Raw genomic sequence first — 21,287 nt, 5'->3', positions numbered from 1 at the left:
AACTCATGCTGGTAGCTTCGAGAACACTGTCCAACCACCTCGTCCTCTGTCGTCCCCTTCTCCTTGGGCCCTCCATCTTTCCCAACATCAGGGTCTTTTCCAGGGAGTCTTCTCTTCTCATGAGGTGGCCAAAGCATTGGAGCCTCAGCTTCAGGATCTGTCCTTCCAGTGAGCACTCAGGGCTGATTTCCTTCAGAATGGAGAGGTTTGATCTTCTTGCAGTCCATGGGACTCTCAAGAGTCTCCTCCAGCACCATAATTCAAAAGCATCAATTATTCAGCGATCAGGCTGCTTTAAGGTGTGCGTGGGGGCTTTGCTGGGAAAATTTGTTGGCTTTAATTTTAAAATAATGGCTGAGTTGTAACATATAGACAGAATTTTCTATATGTTTTTTTCCTCTTCACTCATGCCCATCATTTAAACAGGAGTTCCCTTTAAGAGGCTGGTCGTTGGCTGTGATGATGATTTCATTCCAGCGTCATTCTCAGCCATGGCTGCTGCTGCTGGTGGTGCAAATCCCATCCAGGATCTCTGTCATGAAGCCACTTGCCCCATCTGCCTGGAATATTTCCAGGATCCAGTGATCATCTCAGGGTGCGGGCACAGCTTCTGCCGAGCCTGCCTGACCCGGTACTGGGGGGAGCTGGAAACTGGGGCGTCGTGTCCTCAGTGCAGATATGCGGCTCAGCGGAACAGCGTCCGGCCCAACCGGCAGCTGGCAAATGTGGTGGAAATAGCCAGGAAGCTCAACCTCCAGGGCGGAAAGTTGGAAGGAGGAGAGCAGGGAGTCTGTGAGATGCTCCAGGAGCCCCAGAAACTCTCCCGCGAAGACCACAAGCCCCTCATCTGCGGGGCATGCGATAAATCCAAGGAACATGGAAACAAGGTAGGAGGAAATCATTCTGGATCTTGGCGGTGTGTGCGAATAGCTGTTGATTCCTTTTTGGGAAGTTTTCTGTGGATTCACCCGTTTACATTTTTGCATTTTGGTATGCAAATAAGTGCATGGGGAAGCCTTACATTAACTCTTTCCCTCCCTGCTAGGCTCCCAATTAGTGCCAGGGTACCAAAGTGGAAACAGCCTCAGAGAGAGAGAGAATTTTTTGGGTGACCCGTGGCAAGAAGGGAAAGCAAGGGGACTGGAAAACAATCTCAAGCGCTATCAGATGAGCAACTTAACTCAGGATGTTCCAACAGCTAAACACATGCATTTGATGGAACTTTCTAACTAGCTCCACCTAGATAACATATTATTATTATTAGTATTGTTGTTGTTGTTTAGTCATTTAGTCGTGTCCGACTCTTTGTGACCCCATGGACCAGAGCATGCCAGGCACTGCTGTCTTCCACTGCCTCCCACAGTTTGGTCAAAATTATTATTATATCAATCAATTAATCCAATTAATTAATTAATTTGTACACCACCCTTCATACGAAGATCATAGGATGGTTCACAACATTAAAATACAAAACGAGAACAAAAAATACATAATAAAAACAAGAACAAAAACAGACACACACACAAAAAAATCCTTCCAGTAGCACCTTAGACACCAACTAAGTTTGTTATTGGTATGAGCTTTCGTGTGCATGCACACTTCTTCAGGTATCTTAGTTGGTCAGTTAGGCTCTAAGGTGCTACTGGAAGGAATTTTGTTTGTTTGTTTCGACTACAGCAGACCAACACGGCTACCTACCTGTAACAAAAACAAACCAGTAACCCTTCTCCCACAAACACTTTTAAAAGGTCATTGAATATTAATAAGCCAAAGGCCTGGTTATAGTTGAACGTTTTTTTGCCTGGCAAGTGGCAAGTGCCTTCTCTTCTGCCATGTCTCGAAAAAACCAGGTCAACCTTTCTTTTTTCACTCAATTCCTATCCGCAATAGAGAAACAGGGAGGGGGGTGTAATGCCCTCGTGCTCTGTGGGGAGCTGGCTCCAGGCCCTAGGCCCCTTGGCAGACCAACTATGCATTACAAAGATGTCTGCAAATGTGGCATGAAGGCTTGGCAACATTAACCCCACCGTCTGGGAATCCCTTGCAGACGATCAAGGTTGTGTATCCATAGCAGTGACTAGAGGAGGAATGACTGCTGGGAGGAGCGCAGAGAGAATAAATGCCATGGTCCATTTGTAACAGCAAAATCGGACGCCTTCATCTGCCCTGGCTGCAACAAAACATGCCTCTCCCGTATCAGTCTCTACAGCCACAGCAGGCGCTGTAACCCTCCAACAGTTTGACTTCACCACCAAAGGTGCACTCCTCCATTGTCTCCCGAGACAGGGATGCCATCAACAACAAGCTCCCTCAACTGCTTGGGGTTGATCTCTCACCTGCCACTGACTCCTTCCCACTTTTTCACAGTCCTTCGGGGCCCTACCTGCAAACAGGGAAGTGTGTTAGTGTGTCTCTGTGTATGTACAGTCATACCTCTTGTTATGTTTGGTTCAGGTTACGTCTTTTCAGGTGGCGTCCCGTGGCGACCTGGAAGTACCGGAAAGGGTTACTTCTGGGTTTCACCGCTCACGAATGCACAGATGCTCAAAATGATGTCATGCACATGCGCAGAAGCGGCGAATCACAACCCGCGCACGCGGAGACGCGGGTTGCGTTCTGCTCATGTTGCGAACGGGGCTCCGGAACAGATCCCGTTCACAACCAGAGGTACCACTGTATTCATTTTATGTTCTGTCTTCCCCCCTGTGCTGTGAATGTGCTACTGAAGTAAAGCTAGTGTCAGATTCCTACAGACATTTGTAATTGGTCACTGTGAGAAGAGGAGGCTGGCTTGATCCAGCAGGTGCTTCTTATGTTCATAATTCTTACCTGATGGTCAGTATCTGTTTCCAGAGGCTGTAAGGCCAGAGGTATCCCCAGACACTGGAAGGGATGGCAGGAAGCAAACAAGCCTCTTTTTCACCTCCTCTCTCCTCTTTCTCACCCACCTACTTCAGCTCTTATTTTCTCCTCAGGATCTGATCTGTACTCGCCTGGAGGTACTGAGGAAAGAGAGAGAGAAAATTCTGGCATACAAAGCCTACACGGAAAGAGAAAGCAGAGACCTGCTTGTAAGCGTTGCCTCATTTTCAACTACAGCTGCAAGGGGAACAAGTCCTTGAATCAACAAATATGATTCTTTTCTGGAGTAATATAAAATGGAGGCATCCCAAAAGTTCTTCTGTCCTGCTTTGCAGAGCTATCTGTTGTTTGGAATTGTCCTGGGGCAGATCTACACTCGTCGCTTACAACATTAAAATGGGTTATTAAAATGTGACGCCAGGGCGAGCCTCCAATAATGGAAAATTGCAATTCAGGATTATAGAACGTTATATTTTTTTAAAAAAAGTTTTGCAGATCAATGTAGATCCACCCCTGGTGTCCTGTAAAAAATCTTAATAAAAGGCCTTTCTAAGGTTGGGCTCTTGTAAAACTTTAGGAAACACCAACCTTCTTTAAGTGTTAAAGTAAATATGTGAGGGGGCTGAGGACCCTGGATTCCCGCCTCCCCCCTCAACATGGAAGGCAGTACTTTTGTAGCAACACTTTTATGTCTACATAGGTTCCCATCGCATTTTGTTTATGGTGTTTATAGCCCAAAAAGGGCCTCTGAGTTTACAAAAATCAGTACTGAGATGGTCCCTGCCCTCAGGCTTACAGTCTGAAAAGATCTGACACACACAGAAGACTCAAAACGTTGACTTCCATGAGTTGGAACGTAACTGTCAGGGTTGCTTCAAGATCCTAGCTCACAGAGGATCACGCTAGCCAACGGTCATTAAGTAAAAGTCTTTATTGAGTTACAGTTTCCATTCTCAAGCTGCTGCGTGCAACCCTACGTCTAGTAGCTAGATCGGCGAAGCTCCGTCTGAATCTCCGCCCCTCGTACACCAACTTAATATCCTAGCCCTGCTCCACCTTTTCCGCCTGACTGTTCTTCTCTGGGTCCCTCTGCCCCCCTGGGTCTCTTCCTTCCGGGATTCTTCGGACGCTGACCCCCCGGACTCTCCTGTCTCCTTGCGCCGGGCTTTAGGACCCGGCTCTCTTTCCGGGCTGCCTACTGCGCTTCCTTCCTGTGCATTTGAACTTGGCGCGCGCGCCCAACCTTCCACCTTCCGTCTAACCGTTTCTTCGCTCCCAGATGGAGGTGTGGCCACCCCTGACTCGTGCCCTCCCTCCTGCTGTGAGCTGCCAGCGCTTGCCCCCTGGCTCCTTTCCTCTTCCCTGTTCTCTGGCGGTGACGCTGGACCCGATCTCCAACTGCTCTCCTCTGATTCCCCTCTGGCTCTATCTCCCTGGGGTGCCCCCCTAAACTCCCCCCTTGCCTTGGCCACTGGTGCTCCTTTCTGTGAATCCTCCGACTCACTGGAGAGACTCGGAGATCTCGGGTCGTCGTCATCGCTCATCCTTTCTTCTGCCTCCTCCCCTTCGCTCTCTGTTTCCTTCCTTGCCCTTGCCTCTGCTCCTGAACCCCTGACATCCATCCCCCCCTCGAAGCCCCCCACTCCCCCTTCCCCTCCTTCCGGTGCTGGAGCTGGGTGCTGCTGCGTCAAGGAGACGAATGTCGGGTACCGTTCGGTTCCCGTAGCGGGCCTCCCTCCGAAGTCTTCCGGTTCTTCCTCCCTTCTCTCGTCGACGACGGTCACCTCTGCTTCCATCTCTGTGCCGCCGTGCTCGAAACCTGGATCGTCCCCGAAAATGTCCATGTCCGTCTCTCCCTCGCTTCCTCCAGGCGGCGTTGCTCGGCCTGGACCTTCTTGCCACTTCCTGCGCCACTGTTCCTCTGGTTTGTCGTCCCACCAATACGAGGGTTCTGAGGCAGATCCCGAGGGCGACCCCTCCGGGGAACGGACGTCTCGTATCGGGTCCTCGTCCGAGTCGAACCCCCGGAACGTGCTGCCCGAAAGCGTGGGTGTGAAAAACCAGTCGTCGAAAAAGTCTGCTGGCATCGGTCTATGTGGGAAGAGGGCATGAAACTCGTCTTTGAGCAGAGGTTCGTCCAAGGCGTAGTCCGGCACCCAACTGTTCGCACTGGCCGGGGTGCCCTCCCTGGCGAGAAAGTATTCTACCCCTTCTTCCCCCCATCTGGAATCCAAAATCTCTGTGACTTCGTTGATGCGCTCCTTCTGTGCCACTCCTGCGTGCCCTGGTCTGTCTCTGGCCGGACTCTGCGCCGTTCCGGGTTCCTGAAACCTGTGCGGTGCCTTGTAGGGAGTGAGCACCGATCTGTGGAATACCGGATGCATTCTGGAACCCTCCGGAAGCGCCAGCCTGAAGGCCACCGGGTTGACCTGCTCTTCGATTTGATAGGGCCCCAGTTGCTTATGCCCTAGTTTCTTCTTGGCCAACGACCTGGCCGGCACTGCGTGGGCTGCTAACCAGACCCAGTCCCCCACGTGTAGCTCTTCGCCAACCCTTCTGCGTTTGTCCGCTTGTACCTTGTATGCGTGTTTGGCCAGTTCCAGGTGGCGCCTCAGCTGATCGTGGACTTCCTGCAGTTCCGACGCGAACGCATCTGCCGTCTGCGGCTCCCCTTCCCCCAGCCTTTCCAGTCCCGGGAAGGTTCTGGGGTGCCTCCCGTTGTTGGCGAAGAACGGTGTGACCCCCGTGGACACGTGCTTCGTGTTGTTGTAAGCGAACTCGGCGAGCGGCAGGTAATCCACCCATGTCGCAGGCTGTTGATTTGCATAACACCTCAAGTACTGCTGCATGATGGCATTGACCCGCTCTGCTTGCCCGTTGGTTTGCGGGTGTCTCGCCGACGCCAGGTTGATCTTGACGTTCAGGAAGCCCATCAGCCGCTGCCAGAAATTTGAGATGAACTGCCGCCCCCGGTCGGACAGAATAGACCGTGGCAGACCGTGAACCTTGAACACGTGGTCTATGAACAGTTTGGCGGTTTGTTCCGCCGTGGCCACCTTCGCACACGGAATGAAATGTGCCATCTTGGAGAACAAGTCCACCACCACCAGCACTGCCGTCTTGCCCCTCGAGCTGGGCAGATCCGTGACAAAGTCCAGGGCCACCCTCTCCCAAGGTTCGGCCGGAGTTTGCAGCGGTTCCAACAGTCCGGCCGGCGGTCTAAGCACTGGCTTCGCCCTCTGGCAGGTGTCACACCTCGCCACGTAGTCTGCGACCTCCCTTCTCATTCCAGGCCACCAGAAATCCCTGGCTACTAGTTCCACCGTCTTCTCCTTGCCGAAGTGCCCTGCAGTGGGCGCGTCGTGCATCTGCTGCAGCACCTTGGCGCGAAGTTCGTCTCCCGGCACGTAGATGGCCCCTTTACGGATGAGCAATCCATCTCTCAGCTGGAAACCGTCGGCCGCTGCTTTGCCCCTTTGCACCTCTGAGATCTTTGCTTGCGCGAAGGAGTCCCCCTGCAACGCTCGTCGCACCGCCTCCAGATCCACGGTTGCCGCGGCGCACGCCCACACTGTTGGTGCGAAGATGTGCATGGCGGCCGCTGGCGTTGCTTCCTCCAGATACTGTGGCTTGCGGGAGAGAGCGTCCGCCATGATGTTGGTGTCCCCCGGGACATACTCTATTCGGAAGTCGAAGTTCGCAAAGAACTCGGCCCAACGTATCTGCCTTTGGTTCAGGAACTGTGCCGTGCGCCAGTGCTCTAGGTTCTTGTGGTCCGTGCAAACCTGCACCGTGTGCTTGGCGCCGATCAGAAAGTGCCTCCACGCCTTGAACGCTGCATGAATGGCCAGCAACTCCCTGTCCCATATGGTGTAGTTCTGCTCGGACTTGCTGAGCTTCCTGGAGTAAAACGCTCCCGGTCGCCACACCCCCTGCGGGTCTTTCTGCAGCAGGACCGCCCCCACGGCTCTGTCCGAGGCGTCAGTCTCCACCCTCATCGGCTTGCTGGGGTTGACATGAAGCAGCTGCTCTTCCGACGCGAAGAGACGCTTGAGTGCCTGAAAGGACTGTTCCGCCTGCTCTGTCCAAATGAACTTCTTTTTCTTGGAGCTAAGCGTGTCAGTGATGGCCGCCGTCTGCATAGCGAAGCCCTTGATAAACTTGCGATAGAAGTTCGCAAAGCCGACAAACCGTTGGACCTCCTTCCGGTTGCGCGGGCTCTTCCAATCCAACACCGCTCGAACCTTGGCGCTGTCCATGGCGAGCCCCTTGTCAGACAGCTTGTAGCCCAGAAAATCCACCTCCGTCACGTCAAATTGGCACTTCTCCAGCTTGGCGTAGAGCCTATGGTGCTTCAGCCTGTTCAGTACTTCCTTGACGTGTTTGTCATGCTCCTGTTGCGACTCCGAAAAGATCAGGATGTCATCTAAGAAACAGACGCACGTCTTGTAGAGAAGTCCCGCCAACACGTGATGCATGAATGCTTGAAAAACGTGGGAGCCATTTTGCAATCCAAAAGGCATAACTCTATATTCGTAGGTCCCCAGTGGCGTGAACATGGCTGTTTTCCACTCGTCTCCCTCCCGCATGCGAATGAGGTTGTACGCACCTCGCAGATCCAATTTGGTGAACACTCTGCCCTTCCGCACCTTTGCGAGGAGGTCGTCAATTCGGGGCATGGGGAAGTCCGACGGCTTAGTCACACTGTTCAAGGTCCTGTAATCCACTACGAGCCTCTTTTGGGGCGTATCCCGCTTCTTAACGAAGAACACCGGGCTGCCTCCCACCGCCTTGGACTCTCGGATGAAACCGCGCTCCAAATTATGATCTATGAACTCCTTGAGTTCTTGCAGCTCGTCCTCTGACATGGAATACAGTTTCCCCTTAGGCAGCGCCGCCCCTGGCAGCAGGTCAATCTTGCAGTCATATGGCCTGTGAGGGGGTAGCCTGTCTGCCTCCTTCTCGCAGAAAACTTCCAAAAATTCTGCGTACTTGTGGGGAATCGCTTGCAGTGTGCCTAGCAGTAGCTGTGACTCCTCTTCCTCTCCTTCCTGCCTGGGCACGATGCAGTGTTCAGCACAAAAGGAAGAGCCGAAGGTCAGCTGCCTCTGGTACCAAGCCAGCGTTGGGCTGTGTTTGTCCAGCCAACTCATGCCCAACACAATGGGCGTGTCCGACAATTGAGTGACGTTGAAGCTGATGACTTCTTGGTGATTCCCAAGTCGCATCACCATCGGTGGCGTCTGCTGCACCACTTGCCCTCCTAGCAGCTCCCTGCCATCCACCGTGACCACCTGCAGGGGCAGTGTGGCCGGCAGCAACTGTATAGCATGCTGGTTGACAAAGTCCTGCCCCATAAAGTCCGCATTGCTGCCTGAGTCAATGGTGATTGGCACGTCCATGGTGATGCCATTGGGCAGCTGGAGCGACGCGGTGAGCCTCACCACTGGTTTGGGCGGGAGGGGGTTCACGGGCTGTAAAATCTCTGGGGACTGCATCATTAATACGTCTGGCTGGGCCCCAGTGCCTCTTCCTCCAGCCAGACAGCGTCGTTTCCCTGCTGTGGTTCTCCTTGCTGCGTTGCTGCAGTCGCCATTGCTGAGGCTGCAGTGAGCTTGTGGAGCCTCTGGGGACACTCTTTCGCCATATGCCCTGGCTCCTCACAGACGTAACACTTCCTGTTCCCTCTAGGAGGCTTCGCTTTCACTGCTGCTGGTGCTAGGGCTCTGGTTGCTGACTGAGCCCTGGCACCTCCAACCTCCATCGGTTCAGCTCCTCCCCCTGGCGGAGGCGTGGATTGCGTACGTGCTGCTTCTCTGGGAAAGAAGGAGGAGCCCCTGGCTGGTTCGCGCCCTCCACGCCCTTCGTCCCTGCTCCACGGACGTCCTTCCAGCCGTACCCCCACTGCCAGCGCCCTCTGCACGACCTCCTGGGTGGTCCGGGGTCTCTCCCCCCTCGCAATCTCATCTTTTACAGAGCTGTTTAGTCCCTCCCAGAAAAGGTCTCTTACAGGAGTCGCATCTCTGTCCCATTCTAGGGCACTGGCCAAGGCGAAAAAGCGGGCATGGTACTGCCGTACGCTGGCCCTTCCCTGCTTCAGTCCATGAATCTGTTGCCGAGCAAGATCCACGTCAATGCTTGATAAAAAACACGCATCCATCGCTTTAATAAAGGCATTCGCATTTTGGAGCGCCGGATCGTTATCCCTCCATAAATTGCGCAGCCATGCTCTGGCATCCCCATGCAAATAAGACATGATGAACCCCACTTTCTCTTGCTCATCTCTAAAATCTTTACTCAGCAGTTGCAGTGCACACAGTACGTCTGCTTTAAAATTGGGATACTGTTGCAGGTTCCCATCGAAGTGAGAGACCAGACCGCCTGTGCGTCTCCCCAACCCAATCCCCTCTGGTTTGGGTGTCTGTTGCCCTTGCTTCGTAAGCACTTCCAACCTGACCTGGAGATCCCTGTAGGCGGCAGCTGCGTCCTCCTCTCTCTTCCTGGATGCGAGAGCCTCGGCATTCAGCTGTGACACTGCTTCTCTGAGTTCCGCTATCTGCTGTTCAGCCGTCATGTCGGCTGCCGTTCGTGAGCTCACTCGTAGGCACCTGCTTCTCTCCTCTCCTCGAGGCTGTAGATGCCCACAATACGAGAGACGGAGCTTACTGTCAGGGTTGCTTCAAGATCCTAGCTCACAGAGGATCACGCTAGCCAACGGTCATTAAGTAAAAGTCTTTATTGAGTTACAGTTTCCATTCTCAAGCTGCTGCGTGCAACCCTACGTCTAGTAGCTAGATCGGCGAAGCTCCGTCTGAATCTCCGCCCCTCGTACACCAACTTAATATCCTAGCCCTGCTCCACCTTTTCCGCCTGACTGTTCTTCTCTGGGTCCCTCTGCCCCCCTGGGTCTCTTCCTTCCGGGATTCTTCGGACGCTGACCCCCCGGACTCTCCTGTCTCCTTGCGCCGGGCTTTAGGACCCGGCTCTCTTTCCGGGCTGCCTACTGCGCTTCCTTCCTGTGCATTTGAACTTGGCGCGCGCGCCCAACCTTCCACCTTCCGTCTAACCGTTTCTTCGCTCCCAGATGGAGGTGTGGCCACCCCTGACTCGTGCCCTCCCTCCTGCTGTGAGCTGCCAGCGCTTGCCCCCTGGCTCCTTTCCTCTTCCCTGTTCTCTGGCGGTGACGCTGGACCCGATCTCCAACTGCTCTCCTCTGATTCCCCTCTGGCTCTATCTCCCTGGGGTGCCCCCCTAAACTCCCCCCTTGCCTTGGCCACTGGTGCTCCTTTCTGTGAATCCTCCGACTCACTGGAGAGACTCGGAGATCTCGGGTCGTCGTCATCGCTCATCCTTTCTTCTGCCTCCTCCCCTTCGCTCTCTGTTTCCTTCCTTGCCCTTGCCTCTGCTCCTGAACCCCTGACAGTAACAGAAATGGCATTGGGGAAGGGACAGGCCTTGAGCACTTGTCCCTGCTATACCCCAGCTCAGTGGCGTAGCGTGGGGGGTGCCAGGGGTGCCGGCCGCACCGGGCGCAACATCTGGGGGGGGGCACGAGTCCAGAGGGAATGGACAAGTTCCTTCCTCCGCCGGGCTCCCCGCCGCCACCGCCAGACTTGTGCCCTAGCGCGCGCCCCCCGCCGCCGCCACTGCGGCTGCGCTCCACTCACTGCTCGCAGGAGGAGCATCCGCTGCAGCAGCGCCGATGCCGCCACCGACGCCTGGCCAGGCACGGGCAGCCTCCGCACCCCGACGCCAACGCCAACGCCATCCCCTCGGCCCAGCCACAGGCGGCGGCTGCTTCTGCCGACTGGGAGGGAGGAGAGCTCCGAGGGGCCTCGCCGCCCTGCGCTCCCCAAAACCCTCCGAGAGGAAGCCGGCGGGTGGGCGAGGGTCTCCCGGTGGAAGGGGGCGCCGCTGGCTCCGGCTCTCAGCGCAAGTCTCAGCCGCGGGGGGGGGGGGGCGGGCGAGGACGGAGCACGGCTGGAAGCCGCCGGACCCGGCCAGGAGGAGGAGAGGCGCTCGCCAAGCCCGGATCTGGAGCGCCTCGGAGCGCGGGCTCCACCTACAGCCCAAGGAGAGGAGGGGGCGGCGAGGCGCCCGAGGGGAGGGGGCTTCGGCTGCCTCGGCCCGCGGGGGCTCCGCAAATAATAAATGTAATAAATTCCTGCTGAGCCTTTGGGGGGGGGTCCTTCGCTCGCCCCCAGCCCCAGTGGCGCAGCGTGGGGGTGTGCAGGGGGGCCCGGCCGCAACATCTGGGGGGGCGCGCGCTCGCACTCGAGTGCTAAAATCCACGGGTTAGGGGGCGCAAATTACTTGCCTTGCCCCGGGTGCTGACAACCCACGCTACGCCACTGCCCCAGCTTGTTTACTGAAGTGCCTGAATAAGGCTGGGTGTTGATTGTGGTCTGTAGAATATCTGAAGTGCCCTTCCAGTGGAATTCTCCCCTGGGATCTTCAGATGAAGGGCAGTATATGTTAAGTTGTGGGTGAAGATATCAGACGACACAGCGATTCTTCAAACAGCTCTTATTTATTCACAGGCCAGGACAGAACTGAACTGAAGGGTTCAGCCAGCCTGCTTATATAGAGTTCCAGTACAACGTAACTAACAATTTTCTAAAACTATCCAATCACTGAACGTCACTTTCGATCCCTTATTTGCATAACTATCTACAGTATCCCCCTGCTGGCCCAGGGTGAGAACTTCAGTACATAACAGTATACATTTTTAACAGATGATGATGATGATGATTCCCATAACCTACCTCTTGATGTTCTAAAGACACCTGCTTTTCCTCCTCTTTCCAAATGCTTCTTTTAGCTTTTAACAGAAATGGAAAAACAGAAGACAGCTGAAATGTTCAGACAATTGCGGCAGTTTCTGGAAGAGCAGGAGCAGGTTCTTCTGGCTCAGATGGAAGAGGTGGAGATGGAGATTGCAAAGAAGAGGGAAGAGCACCTGGCCAGGCTCTCCTGGAAACTCTCCTCTCTCGAAAGGATCATGCAGGAGATGGAGGAGAAGTACCACCAGCAGCCAGCAAGTGATCTCCTGCAGGTCAGATTAGGGCAGAAACAGCCTCGTCTTAGAGAGGCACCTTGGACTGGTTCCAAACCTTGGACCGCTTCATTCACTTAAAAAAGCAGCGGAAAGGAAGCAGAGTGTGGAGCTGAGAGCCAGGTCTCTCATCAGAGCATAGCTGTCAATGTTTCCCTTTTTTAAAGGGAAATTCCCTTATTCCAAATAGGATTCCTCGCAAGAAAAGGGAAAAGTTGACAGCTATGCATCAGAGTGAAGCAACTTGCCTTGGTAGCAAGCTCTCCCAGAGGCGGTACGGCCTGTGTCATGCCCTCTTCTCATTGCCAAGCACCCACCACAGGTAGCTGGCTGGGCAAGGAAGCGTCAACAGCAGTGGAGGCTTCCTAAGAGCTGCTGCACCTCTCACCAGTGAGAGCCAGTGTGGTGTAGTGGTTAAGAGCAGTAGACTCGTAATCTGGTGAACCGGGTTCGCTTCCCTGCTCCTCCACATGCAGCTGCTGGGTGAACTTGGGCTAGTCACACTTCTCTGAAGTCTCTCAGCCCCACTCACCTCACAGAGTGTTTGTTGTGGGGGAGGAAGGGAAAGGAGAATGTTAGCCGCATTGAGACTCCTTAAAGGGAGTGAAAGGTGGGATATCAAATCCAAACTCCTCCTCCTCCTCCTCCTCCTCCTCCTCCTCCTCCTCCTCCTCCTCCTTCTTCACCACCTCCCTGCCACCACCTCACCAGCACCACCACTACCCACCCCCTCATAACTCCCCCATCACAGGCGCCGCTGCCACCACCACAGCCACGTCCTTCCCCTCGACCCCAGTGGCTGTGACGGCCCTCTCCTCTTCTCACCCCTGGGGAGCCACCTTCCTCTTCTCCCTCTTGGGGGCAGCCCAGGGTTTTTCCCCAATTTCCCCTGTTTTGTCGACCACCTTCCAAGTCATTAAAAGGGCACCACTTTCCTTGTTGACTTAATTATCTCATGTAGGTTTCCCACCCACCCCCATGGGAAAGCAGCAAAAACAACAACAACAAAGCCTGCCCTCACATTTGGGGGAAATGACATCCCCAATCCTTGTGTGGTGTCTGCTAGGCAGGCCAGAGGGCCAGAGTGAATTCTAGTCAGGGTCTGAGGCATCTTCATAGCATGGCATGAGGCAGGCACTGAATTCCTTCTCATCTCTCTCTCTCTCTCTCTCTCTCTCTCTCTCTTTCCTTCTAGGACGTTGGAAGAACCTTGCCGAGGTAAGTGGATCCCACTCACGGTCAGTATCCTGCTGCCACCAGTCACCCCCTCCCTTGCTTCCCTTCCCCATCACTATTTCCCTCCACTCTCAATTGCTAGGAGGGGAGACCCCACAAAAAAACCCCACACAAGAGCTGGGCCAGACAATTCATTTAAACAGATGGGAAAGCTTATGGAAAACCGATATAAATTTTACAGCGTGCTATTCGATTAAGGAAAATATAATGAAGGTGTTTTACCGCTAGTACCTCACCCCAGTGAAACTATCAAAAATGTATAAAAAACAGTCAAATCTCTGTTGGGGATGCAAAACAGGTGGAGATGATGTACCATATGTGGTGGGGGTGCAAAGTGGTGAAAGAATTCTGGATTATGATACATGAAGAGCTTAAAAAGATATTTAGGAGCTCAGTCTTTAAAAAACCAGAGGCATTTTTGCTGGGTTTAGTATCGAGTGACATCCCTAAGGATAAAAGGAATGTATTCCTCTACGCAACCGCGGCAGCCAGAATCGCCGTGGCAAAAAAATTGGAAAACTGATAAAATACCAGAATTATTAGAATGGAGAACCAAATTTCTTGAATTCGTGGTGATGGCAAAATTAACAGCATCAATTAGAGGCTACTCTTATCAAAAAATTAACAAAGAGTGGGAATGCGTTAAGGAATACATGAAAAAAGTCAGTGCTGGAGCTTAAAAATTAGTGTGCAAAAGTTTAAAAGGCGCAAGGAGATCGGGTAATAATATATTAAGGATGGAATAACAAACAAAGTGAATAACGCAACAATAACAAAAATAATAGTAGGTAAAGAAGATTGTACCCGGGTGGAGGGTAGTACTGGGCTGTGGGGGAGGAAGGTGAAGGGATTAATTGAAATTGTTAAAGATTGGTATAGGATTTAAGAGATTTAAATTTTTATAAAGATTCTATAAGGAAAGCAGCAAGAAATATCAAGTAAAGGTATCTGAGAGGAGATCAGTATAAATGAAAACATGAAACTTATGGTTTTGTTACATATGATTTTATTTTGGAGTTGTCTGCTTATTTTGGAGTTGTTTGCTGTAAAGAATGTATATTATGTGAATAAAATAATAAAGAATTTGACAATAAATTTTTTTTTAATCCGCACATAATAAAACAGGTGTCTGAAGCAACATTGCCTTCTCCGTTTGCTCAACGCCTAAGTCCAAAGGCAACATGGGGGTCCCCTGGATGGGCTTTGGACAAATAATTTGATTTGGTTGTACATCTGTGGAAGGTCCTGCTGAACCTCTGCTCTAAAACCAGTTTTCAAAATATATGTAGTTTGTCAGAGCCAAGGTACCTTTCAGCTCCTCAGGTCTATGATTCATTACCTCAGGAAACAAATATTTGAGCTTAACCGTCACAAAGAGGAAGCTGTTGGTCTCCCACGCAAAATCCACGGACTTTCTTTGGGGCAACTGGGACGTTAGCTCCAACAAGAGAGGCCAGTTCAGTCATTCTAGCAGCAAACCTTCGTGGGGCCAACCCACACAGTTCTATGCGCACACCTGTCTCACGGGGCATCCGTGCGGTGGGGCTACTCACAAGGGGGTGGACTATATTCATGCTGCAATTTGCAACTTCAAGGTGCCACTCAGGTTCAGGGTGGAGGTTATAAAGAACACCTCAGTTTTGCCAACAGCAACCGCCATCTTTCTCTTCTCCACATCTCAAACAGAGAAATAAACTGTGATGTGCTGTCATTACACAGTGAAGTTGGAGCAGAGATAGCCTGAGCAGGGTGGTAGCACATGACAAGTGTTCTTTCAGTAGATACATATGGGGAGATGCAGAGACATTTTGGCCCTCATTTTGGCTTTAGAGCATAGCTGTCAACTTACAGATTTGAAAATAAGGGACCAGCAGCCTCAAAAATAAGGGATCAGCAGCCAAAATAAGGGATTTTCCGGGCACAGTTCAACTTTTGAGCCCCTCCGAGCCAAAGGCAGAAAGCCCAGCCAAACGAAGCCTCAAGCGGTGGTTCCCACAGCATAGCAACCTGGCAAAGGGGATGCAGCAAGGAAAACCACTGTTACCTCTCTGCTGGGAAGCGCTGAGCAAAGGCGAGTCCCCAGGCAATGCGGCCAATTTGATCGGCACAAGGCATGCAAGCTCCACCCCCCAGTCGTTCTTAGACTCCTTATTGGGTGAGCAACGCAGCCAAGCAACACAGTTGGAGCCTCCCTCCTCCCTGGCCGGCAGGGAGGGAGGGAGGGAGAGGAGCTGCTTCCTTTGAAACCCAGGAAATTTAAGGGACATCATCAATCCGGGACAGCAGCGGGACATGGCGTTGGGATAAGGGACTTTCCCGCCAAATAAGGGACGGTTGACAGCTATGCTTTAGAGTTCGAACTGCTACAGTGACAAAGAATCTCCTCCCCTCAATGTCTCACTCCCCACCCTTGACTTTCTCCATTTTCCTCCCTCCTCCCAATTCTTTTCTTTTGCCAAGAATTCAGTGTTTGTAGGAGTTAACATTGTTTTTCTCCACCAGGAGTGAGAAAATGGAGACGCTTGTGGATCCAGTGGCCTTCCCTCCAGAGCTGAAGCAGAGGATCACAGAATTCCATTATAAAAATCCCTCTCTGGAGGAACTTATGAAACAATTCAAAGGTAATGAAGAATGACTGCAAGGATTTCGTGCCAGGCATTATTTGACTTCCAAAATTAATGTGTCAGGTTCTTATCATATTTTATATTGTTCTTCCTACAGACAGCAGTAGCACCAGCAAAGCTTCCTTTTCAGGGGCCAAGATACCATTTTCACTTAGAATGCCCTATATATGTTGTCGTTATGGGGAATGGGAGTGGGGGGAGAAATTGGGGCTGCCACAAATCAAGGCCGTTTGCACTAAGCATATAGCAAAGGCTAGGTGTTCTGCTCCAACCATGGGTCAGTTTACAATTACATCTCCTCTTGTTGTTTAGTCGTTTAGTCGTGTCCGACTCTTTGTGACCCCATGGACCAGAGCACGCCAGGCACTCCTGTCTTCCACTTCCTCCCGCAGTTTGGTCAAATTCATGCTGGTAGCTTCAAGAACACTATCCAACCATCTCGTCCTCTGTCCTCCCCTTCTCCTTGTTCCCATCTTTCCCAACATCAGGGTCTTTTCCAGGGAGTCTTCTCTTCTCATGAGGTGGCCAAAGTACTGGAGCCTCAGCTTCACCATCTGTCCTTCCAGTGAGCACTCAGGGCTGATTTCCTTCAGAATGGATAGGTTTCTCTCAAGAGTCTCCTCCAGCACCATAATTCAAAAGCATCAATTCTTCGGCGATCAGCCTTCTTTATGGTCCAGCTCTCACTTCCATACATCACTACTGGGAAAACCATAGCTTTTACTATACGGACCTTTGTTGGCAATAATCTCCTCTACCCACACTGAATCCCAATCCTCATAATAATTGCAAGCCCAGATCATCTTTAGACCTCCTTTCTGCCCATATCGAAGCCTATTTCACTGTACAATACTGACATCTGCTGAAAAGAGCTTCAGAGGGAGCCATGTGAAGCTTCTTCGCATATCCTGACTTTTGCTATGAATGACTGCATTTCAAGTTTCTGCATCCCGGAAAAGATCTCCCTCCATTCCCTTTCTGTCAAGGGTTGAATTCCATTACAGAAACATTTTTGGGCAAAATACCCCCGACCCCACTGCATAGCAACAGAATCACAACTCCTATCCTGATAAACCCTGGATGAGAATGAGAACCTGCAGAATGAGCAGTGAATACTGGGCAGTATCTTTACCTTTCTCCATTTCCATGTTTTTAATACAGCCATATTGGTTCTCAAACTTAATCCGTTCTGGGAGTCTGTTCGACTCCTGAAACCATTCGAAAACCAAGACACGGCTTCCGATTGGCTGCAGGAGCTTCCTACACTCAAGCGGAAACTGATTCGGATGTGTGGTTTCCGAGAAACGTTCGCAAACCAGAACACTTACTTCTGGGTTTGCGGCATTCGAGAGCCGATTTGTTTGACAACTAAGTCATTCGAGAACCAAGGTACCACTGCATGGCTTTAGTAAATCAATGGCCTGCTTATTTTATGCTGTTGGTGTTAAGTACACTTTGCCACTTCGGAGTTACACATTTTTAGTTAACTTTAATCTGTCCTCCATATGCTTTTCTAGTTGTTAATTACATGTTCCACTTTATATTTTACTCCAAAGAAGGAAACAAGAGAGGATTTGTTGCAAAGTGATTGTTTTTTACAATATTTATTTTTGGCGCAATCTCGTAGAGCTTCTGATTTATATCTTTATTTTTCCCACAGACACTCTGTTAATGAGACAACAGTTTCAGAAAGGTAAATTTTCTATGGAGGATGACACTTGGGGAGGGAATGGAGACTGGTGTTTCGTTGGCATCAAACAGTCTGTTCTGCAGACTTTGGAAACACAAATATCGTTATGAGCCCTAACGATAATTTAGATTTAGAGGGGTTGTGGCAGAAAAGGAACCTACTGGCACATGTGGTGGTCTTGTAAACATGTATCCAAATGTTGAGAAATGTTGATGAAGGAGATTTCTGAAAAAAATAGACCCCAAATTGTGTCCTTCATCAATTTGGATGGATTGAATATGGACTTAATATAAAAACAGCTTACAATCCAGCTCCATGCTGCTTTGCTGGATACTGTCTTCTCCCATCCCTGTGGATCAGCCATGACAAGGGGGTGGGACCATCCACCTATCACTCAGCTGATGTCAGATGACTGACACTTGCTCATGCAGAAGAGCTGAGTAAATGTTTTCTAGGTGGTTTTGCTTCTTGTAGAAGACAGCTTGATGGACACAAGGGGCACATTATAAATATTTCGACAACAGAAACCCGATTCATATGTGGCGGGATTGTCCATTAGTTAATGAATTTTGGAAACAGATTGTTATAGAAATATTGGGAATTGTGGATAGGAAGGTGGGAATATCTAAATTAATGGTTCTTATTAGTCTGAGTAGCACCGAGTTAAAACAAAAGAGGAATGTAAATGGGTAAAATTGATGGTAACTGCAGCCAGACGGGTTATAGCAAGTAACTGGAAAAATGCAGAAGAGCTAGGGGTGAACCAATGGAGGAAAAAACTGAATAATATTATAATTTTAGAATATCTAACTGTGAAAATACACAGAATGAAAGGATTTAAGGTCAGTGAGAAAGAGGAGGATTGGTTTGAGAAGACATTGAATTATTTGGGTAGGTTTGAACAATTTGGGGCAATTAAAATGTTCAAAGTTAAATAAACCTTGTGGATGGAGGAGTGTTAACGTATATAAAATTGTACATATGGTTGATTTTAATATTATTATTGATTATGTATACCCAATGTATCAGCCGCCGGGGGGGGGGTTTCACTCTTTGTGTTTTGGTTGTTGGTAAAAAATAAAAATTTTAAACATTAAAAAAAGAAACCCAATTCACTGAGATTTACTGTGGGCAAGTTTTTTAAGGAGGAAAGGAGAATCCCAGTCCTGGATGCAACGCAAGAAAATCTTGCTGATTTGAGATGGTTTGTGATTCCTGGGATGTTTTATGTATCCAGATGCCTCTCTGTCTCTCAGACTGATTCTGCCTCTCCTTCTCTTTTCCTCTTCTCTCCCCCCCCCCCATCCCACTTAACAACAGCAGATATAATTATGGATCCAGACACAGCTCATCCTCTGCTCATCCTTTCTGAGGGCGGTAAAAAGGTGGAACGGGGAAACAAACAGCAAGAACTGCCCGACAACATTGAGAGATTCAACAAACTGACTTCGGTGCTGGGGTGTGAGGGATTCACAGCAGGGAGACATTTCTGGGAAGTCGTTCTGGGAGGGGAGGGGTTGTGGGCTTTAGGGGTCGCCAGGAAGTCTGTGAGGAGAAAGGGCTTCTTTCCCTTCAGTCCCGAGAAAGGATTCTGGGCTGTAGGAAAGATTAATCATGGGTATTGCGTCTTGAACCCTCCTGATTACCTTCCTCTGAGTGGGGAGCCTGAGAGGATCCGAGTGACTCTGGACTATCAAGGGAAGCAAGTCTCTTTTTTCAATGCTGAAACAGGAGCCCTGATCTACACATTCTTGGGAGCCTCCTTCTCTGATGAGACCCTCCTTCCTGTGTTTTGGGTGAAAGAGAAAGCCCACCTCAGAATTGTGGGATAAAAGGTTAAGGGACCCCTGACCATTAGGTCCAGTCGTGACCGACTCTGGGGTTCCGGCGCTCATCTCGCTTTATTGGCCGAGGGAGCCAGCGTTTGTCCGCAGATAGCTTCCAGGTCATGTGGCCAGCATGACTAAGCTGCTTCTGGCGAACCAGAGCAGTGCACGGAAACACCGCTTACCATCCCGCCGGAGTGGTACCTATTTATCTACTTGCACTTTGACGTGCTTTCAAACTGCTAGGTTGGCAGGAGCAGGGACAGAGCAACGGGAGCTCACCCCGTTGCAGGGATTTGAACTGCCAACCTTCTGATCAGCAAGCCCCAGGCTGTGTGGTTTAGACCACAGCGCCACTTGCGTCCCTGAATTGTGGGATAGCCAACCTCATATAACCAACATGCTTAAGTCTAGTTAATGTACTAAGGGGTTAATGCGATAGAGCAAGCTGTCCTGCCAGGCTAAGCTAGGGCACTCCTTTGGAAGAAGATAATCAGATAATCAAAGCCTTTATTCAGGTCTACCTGAGAAGCTCAATGTGTAAGGTCAGAGCAGGCTGTGCAGCTCAGGCCGCATGGCTGTTAGAATCCACTCTTGAGTTCCTATACCAATAACTTAGGAGCTTTCACCATTGTAACAAAGCCAGGTTTTGCTGCCTGTGTTTTCTGACTTATGGAAAAACACATGAACCTGACCTCTGAAGAGTTTGTAAGTAAACCAATTTTTAACTTACCCGACGTGTGGTCTTTTTCTATGCTAGGGGAAGAGGGGAACTTTAGAAGGAACTTAGAATGGCATATTGTAAAGTCTAACAACCTGTATTTCCATGCTTTGCTTTGTAGCATATTTTGCAGTTTTAAATCTCTGCTGGAGTTATCTCCCCAAAGAGTACTTGCCCCAGACTTGGACCTTGGCATCCAGGAACTCTCCTCTTATTTTTCTTTCCCAGCCAACAATAATTACTTAAGGAGACACAAGATATCTATCAGGCTTAGATGGAGTTTCTATCCAGATCAGAATGAATGATAAAATCAAACATCTGCCAAGAGCACTTTATATATAGAGAGAGAGGGGAAAAAAAAGAGATTTTCTTTAATAAAATGGGGGGGGGGATACAAAGATTAATGTCAAATAAATGTTCATAAATGTACCAAATAAATGTTCATAAATGTACCATGCAAACATGTACATAAATATATAAATCACATGTCTGAAGCAGCACAGGAAAACAGCCATGAAGCCATTTTGGCTCCCAAACTGACCAAATGTTCTCTGCAAAGTCAAAGGAAAATGGAAAAGCCTCTCTATTGTCTTTTCCTTCACTAATCCTGTCTTAAGGGTATGTTTGTGTACGAATAGGGTGAGCCTGTGAACTGGCTCAGGAACTAAGTATTTATCATTACAAAAGACTGGCCAGGCTCCCCAAGGTATCCAATCAAGTAAGCATTAACAGGTAACTTGCCAGACAGGAGGTAAACAACGCACTCAGATTTCTGCTGTAGACCGCCCTTTCTGTGATGTAGGTATGATGTATCTGGGGTGGTGGTCTTGAGCTACACCCCTTCTGTGATGTAGGTATGATGTCTCTGGGGGTGGTCTTGGACTCCAAGGCGGGCAATTTAAAATGTCTATATAAGGGCGGACACACCTGGGTTCCGGGTCCTCCTCCTTCTCCTGCGTGTGAGGGGAGCACCCTGTTGCAACAGTTCAATAAAGATCAGGCTTAAGAGCTGTTTTGCTTCTCAATATTCTCTGGTTGGCCTCTGTTCTTTTCTCCGAGTGATGGAGAACCTGCAAAGGACTCTATAAGGGCTCTTGTGTTCCCAATAAGGGAATAAGGGCAGATTTTCGTTTATTACATCGGCTTCCCAATTCTTGCTCAGCTCCTGGTGTTCAGTAGGTGGCCTTGGGCGACCCACTCTTCTCACATGGTTGTTGCAACACAAAATTGGGAAAGGGGCATTCATGGATTCCACCCTCCCAGAGTTTGGCAG

At 50.4% G+C, this 21,287-nt stretch overlaps 1 protein-coding gene across 2 annotated transcripts; it reads left to right on the top strand.

Moving 5' to 3' along the window:
- The first annotated feature begins 490 nt into the window (after positions 1 to 490).
- LOC114590987 (zinc finger protein RFP-like) lies at positions 491 to 21,019 on the top strand. 2 transcript variants are annotated; one of them, XM_077922331.1, is made up of 7 exons: positions 491 to 887; positions 2,976 to 3,071; positions 11,684 to 11,917; positions 13,113 to 13,135; positions 15,656 to 15,774; positions 17,438 to 17,470; positions 18,791 to 21,019. In XM_077922331.1, the coding sequence occupies exons 1-7, from the start codon at positions 492 to 494 to the stop codon at positions 19,297 to 19,299; spliced, it is 1,410 nt and encodes a 469-aa protein (XP_077778457.1). In that variant the 5' UTR covers position 491; the 3' UTR covers positions 19,300 to 21,019. The 2 variants fall into 2 exon arrangements, with proteins under 2 accessions (XP_077778457.1, XP_077778451.1); XM_077922325.1 differs by having other exon boundaries at positions 18,788 to 21,019.
- Positions 21,020 to 21,287: the final 268 nt, after the last annotated feature.

This window comes from Podarcis muralis, chromosome 2, assembly GCF_964188315.1.
Source record: "Podarcis muralis chromosome 2, rPodMur119.hap1.1, whole genome shotgun sequence".
NCBI classification, from domain to species: domain Eukaryota; kingdom Metazoa; phylum Chordata; class Lepidosauria; order Squamata; family Lacertidae; genus Podarcis; species Podarcis muralis.
Note: the sequence above shows the minus strand (reverse complement) of the source record. Positions and strands in the feature narration are given on the sequence as shown.

Bases quoted from the DNA above. Each gene is read 5' to 3' on its own strand.
- LOC114590987 (XM_077922325.1), top strand. From the start codon at position 492: ATGGCTGCTGCTGCTGGTGGTGCAAATCCCATCCAGGATCTCTGTCAT. The intron at 3,072-11,683 runs GTAAGCGTTGCC...TGCTTCTTTTAG, and splicing joins GAGAAAGCAGAGACCTGCTT to CTTTTAACAGAAATGGAAAA. The intron at 11,918-13,112 runs GTCAGATTAGGG...CTTTCCTTCTAG, and splicing joins CAGCAAGTGATCTCCTGCAG to GACGTTGGAAGAACCTTGCC.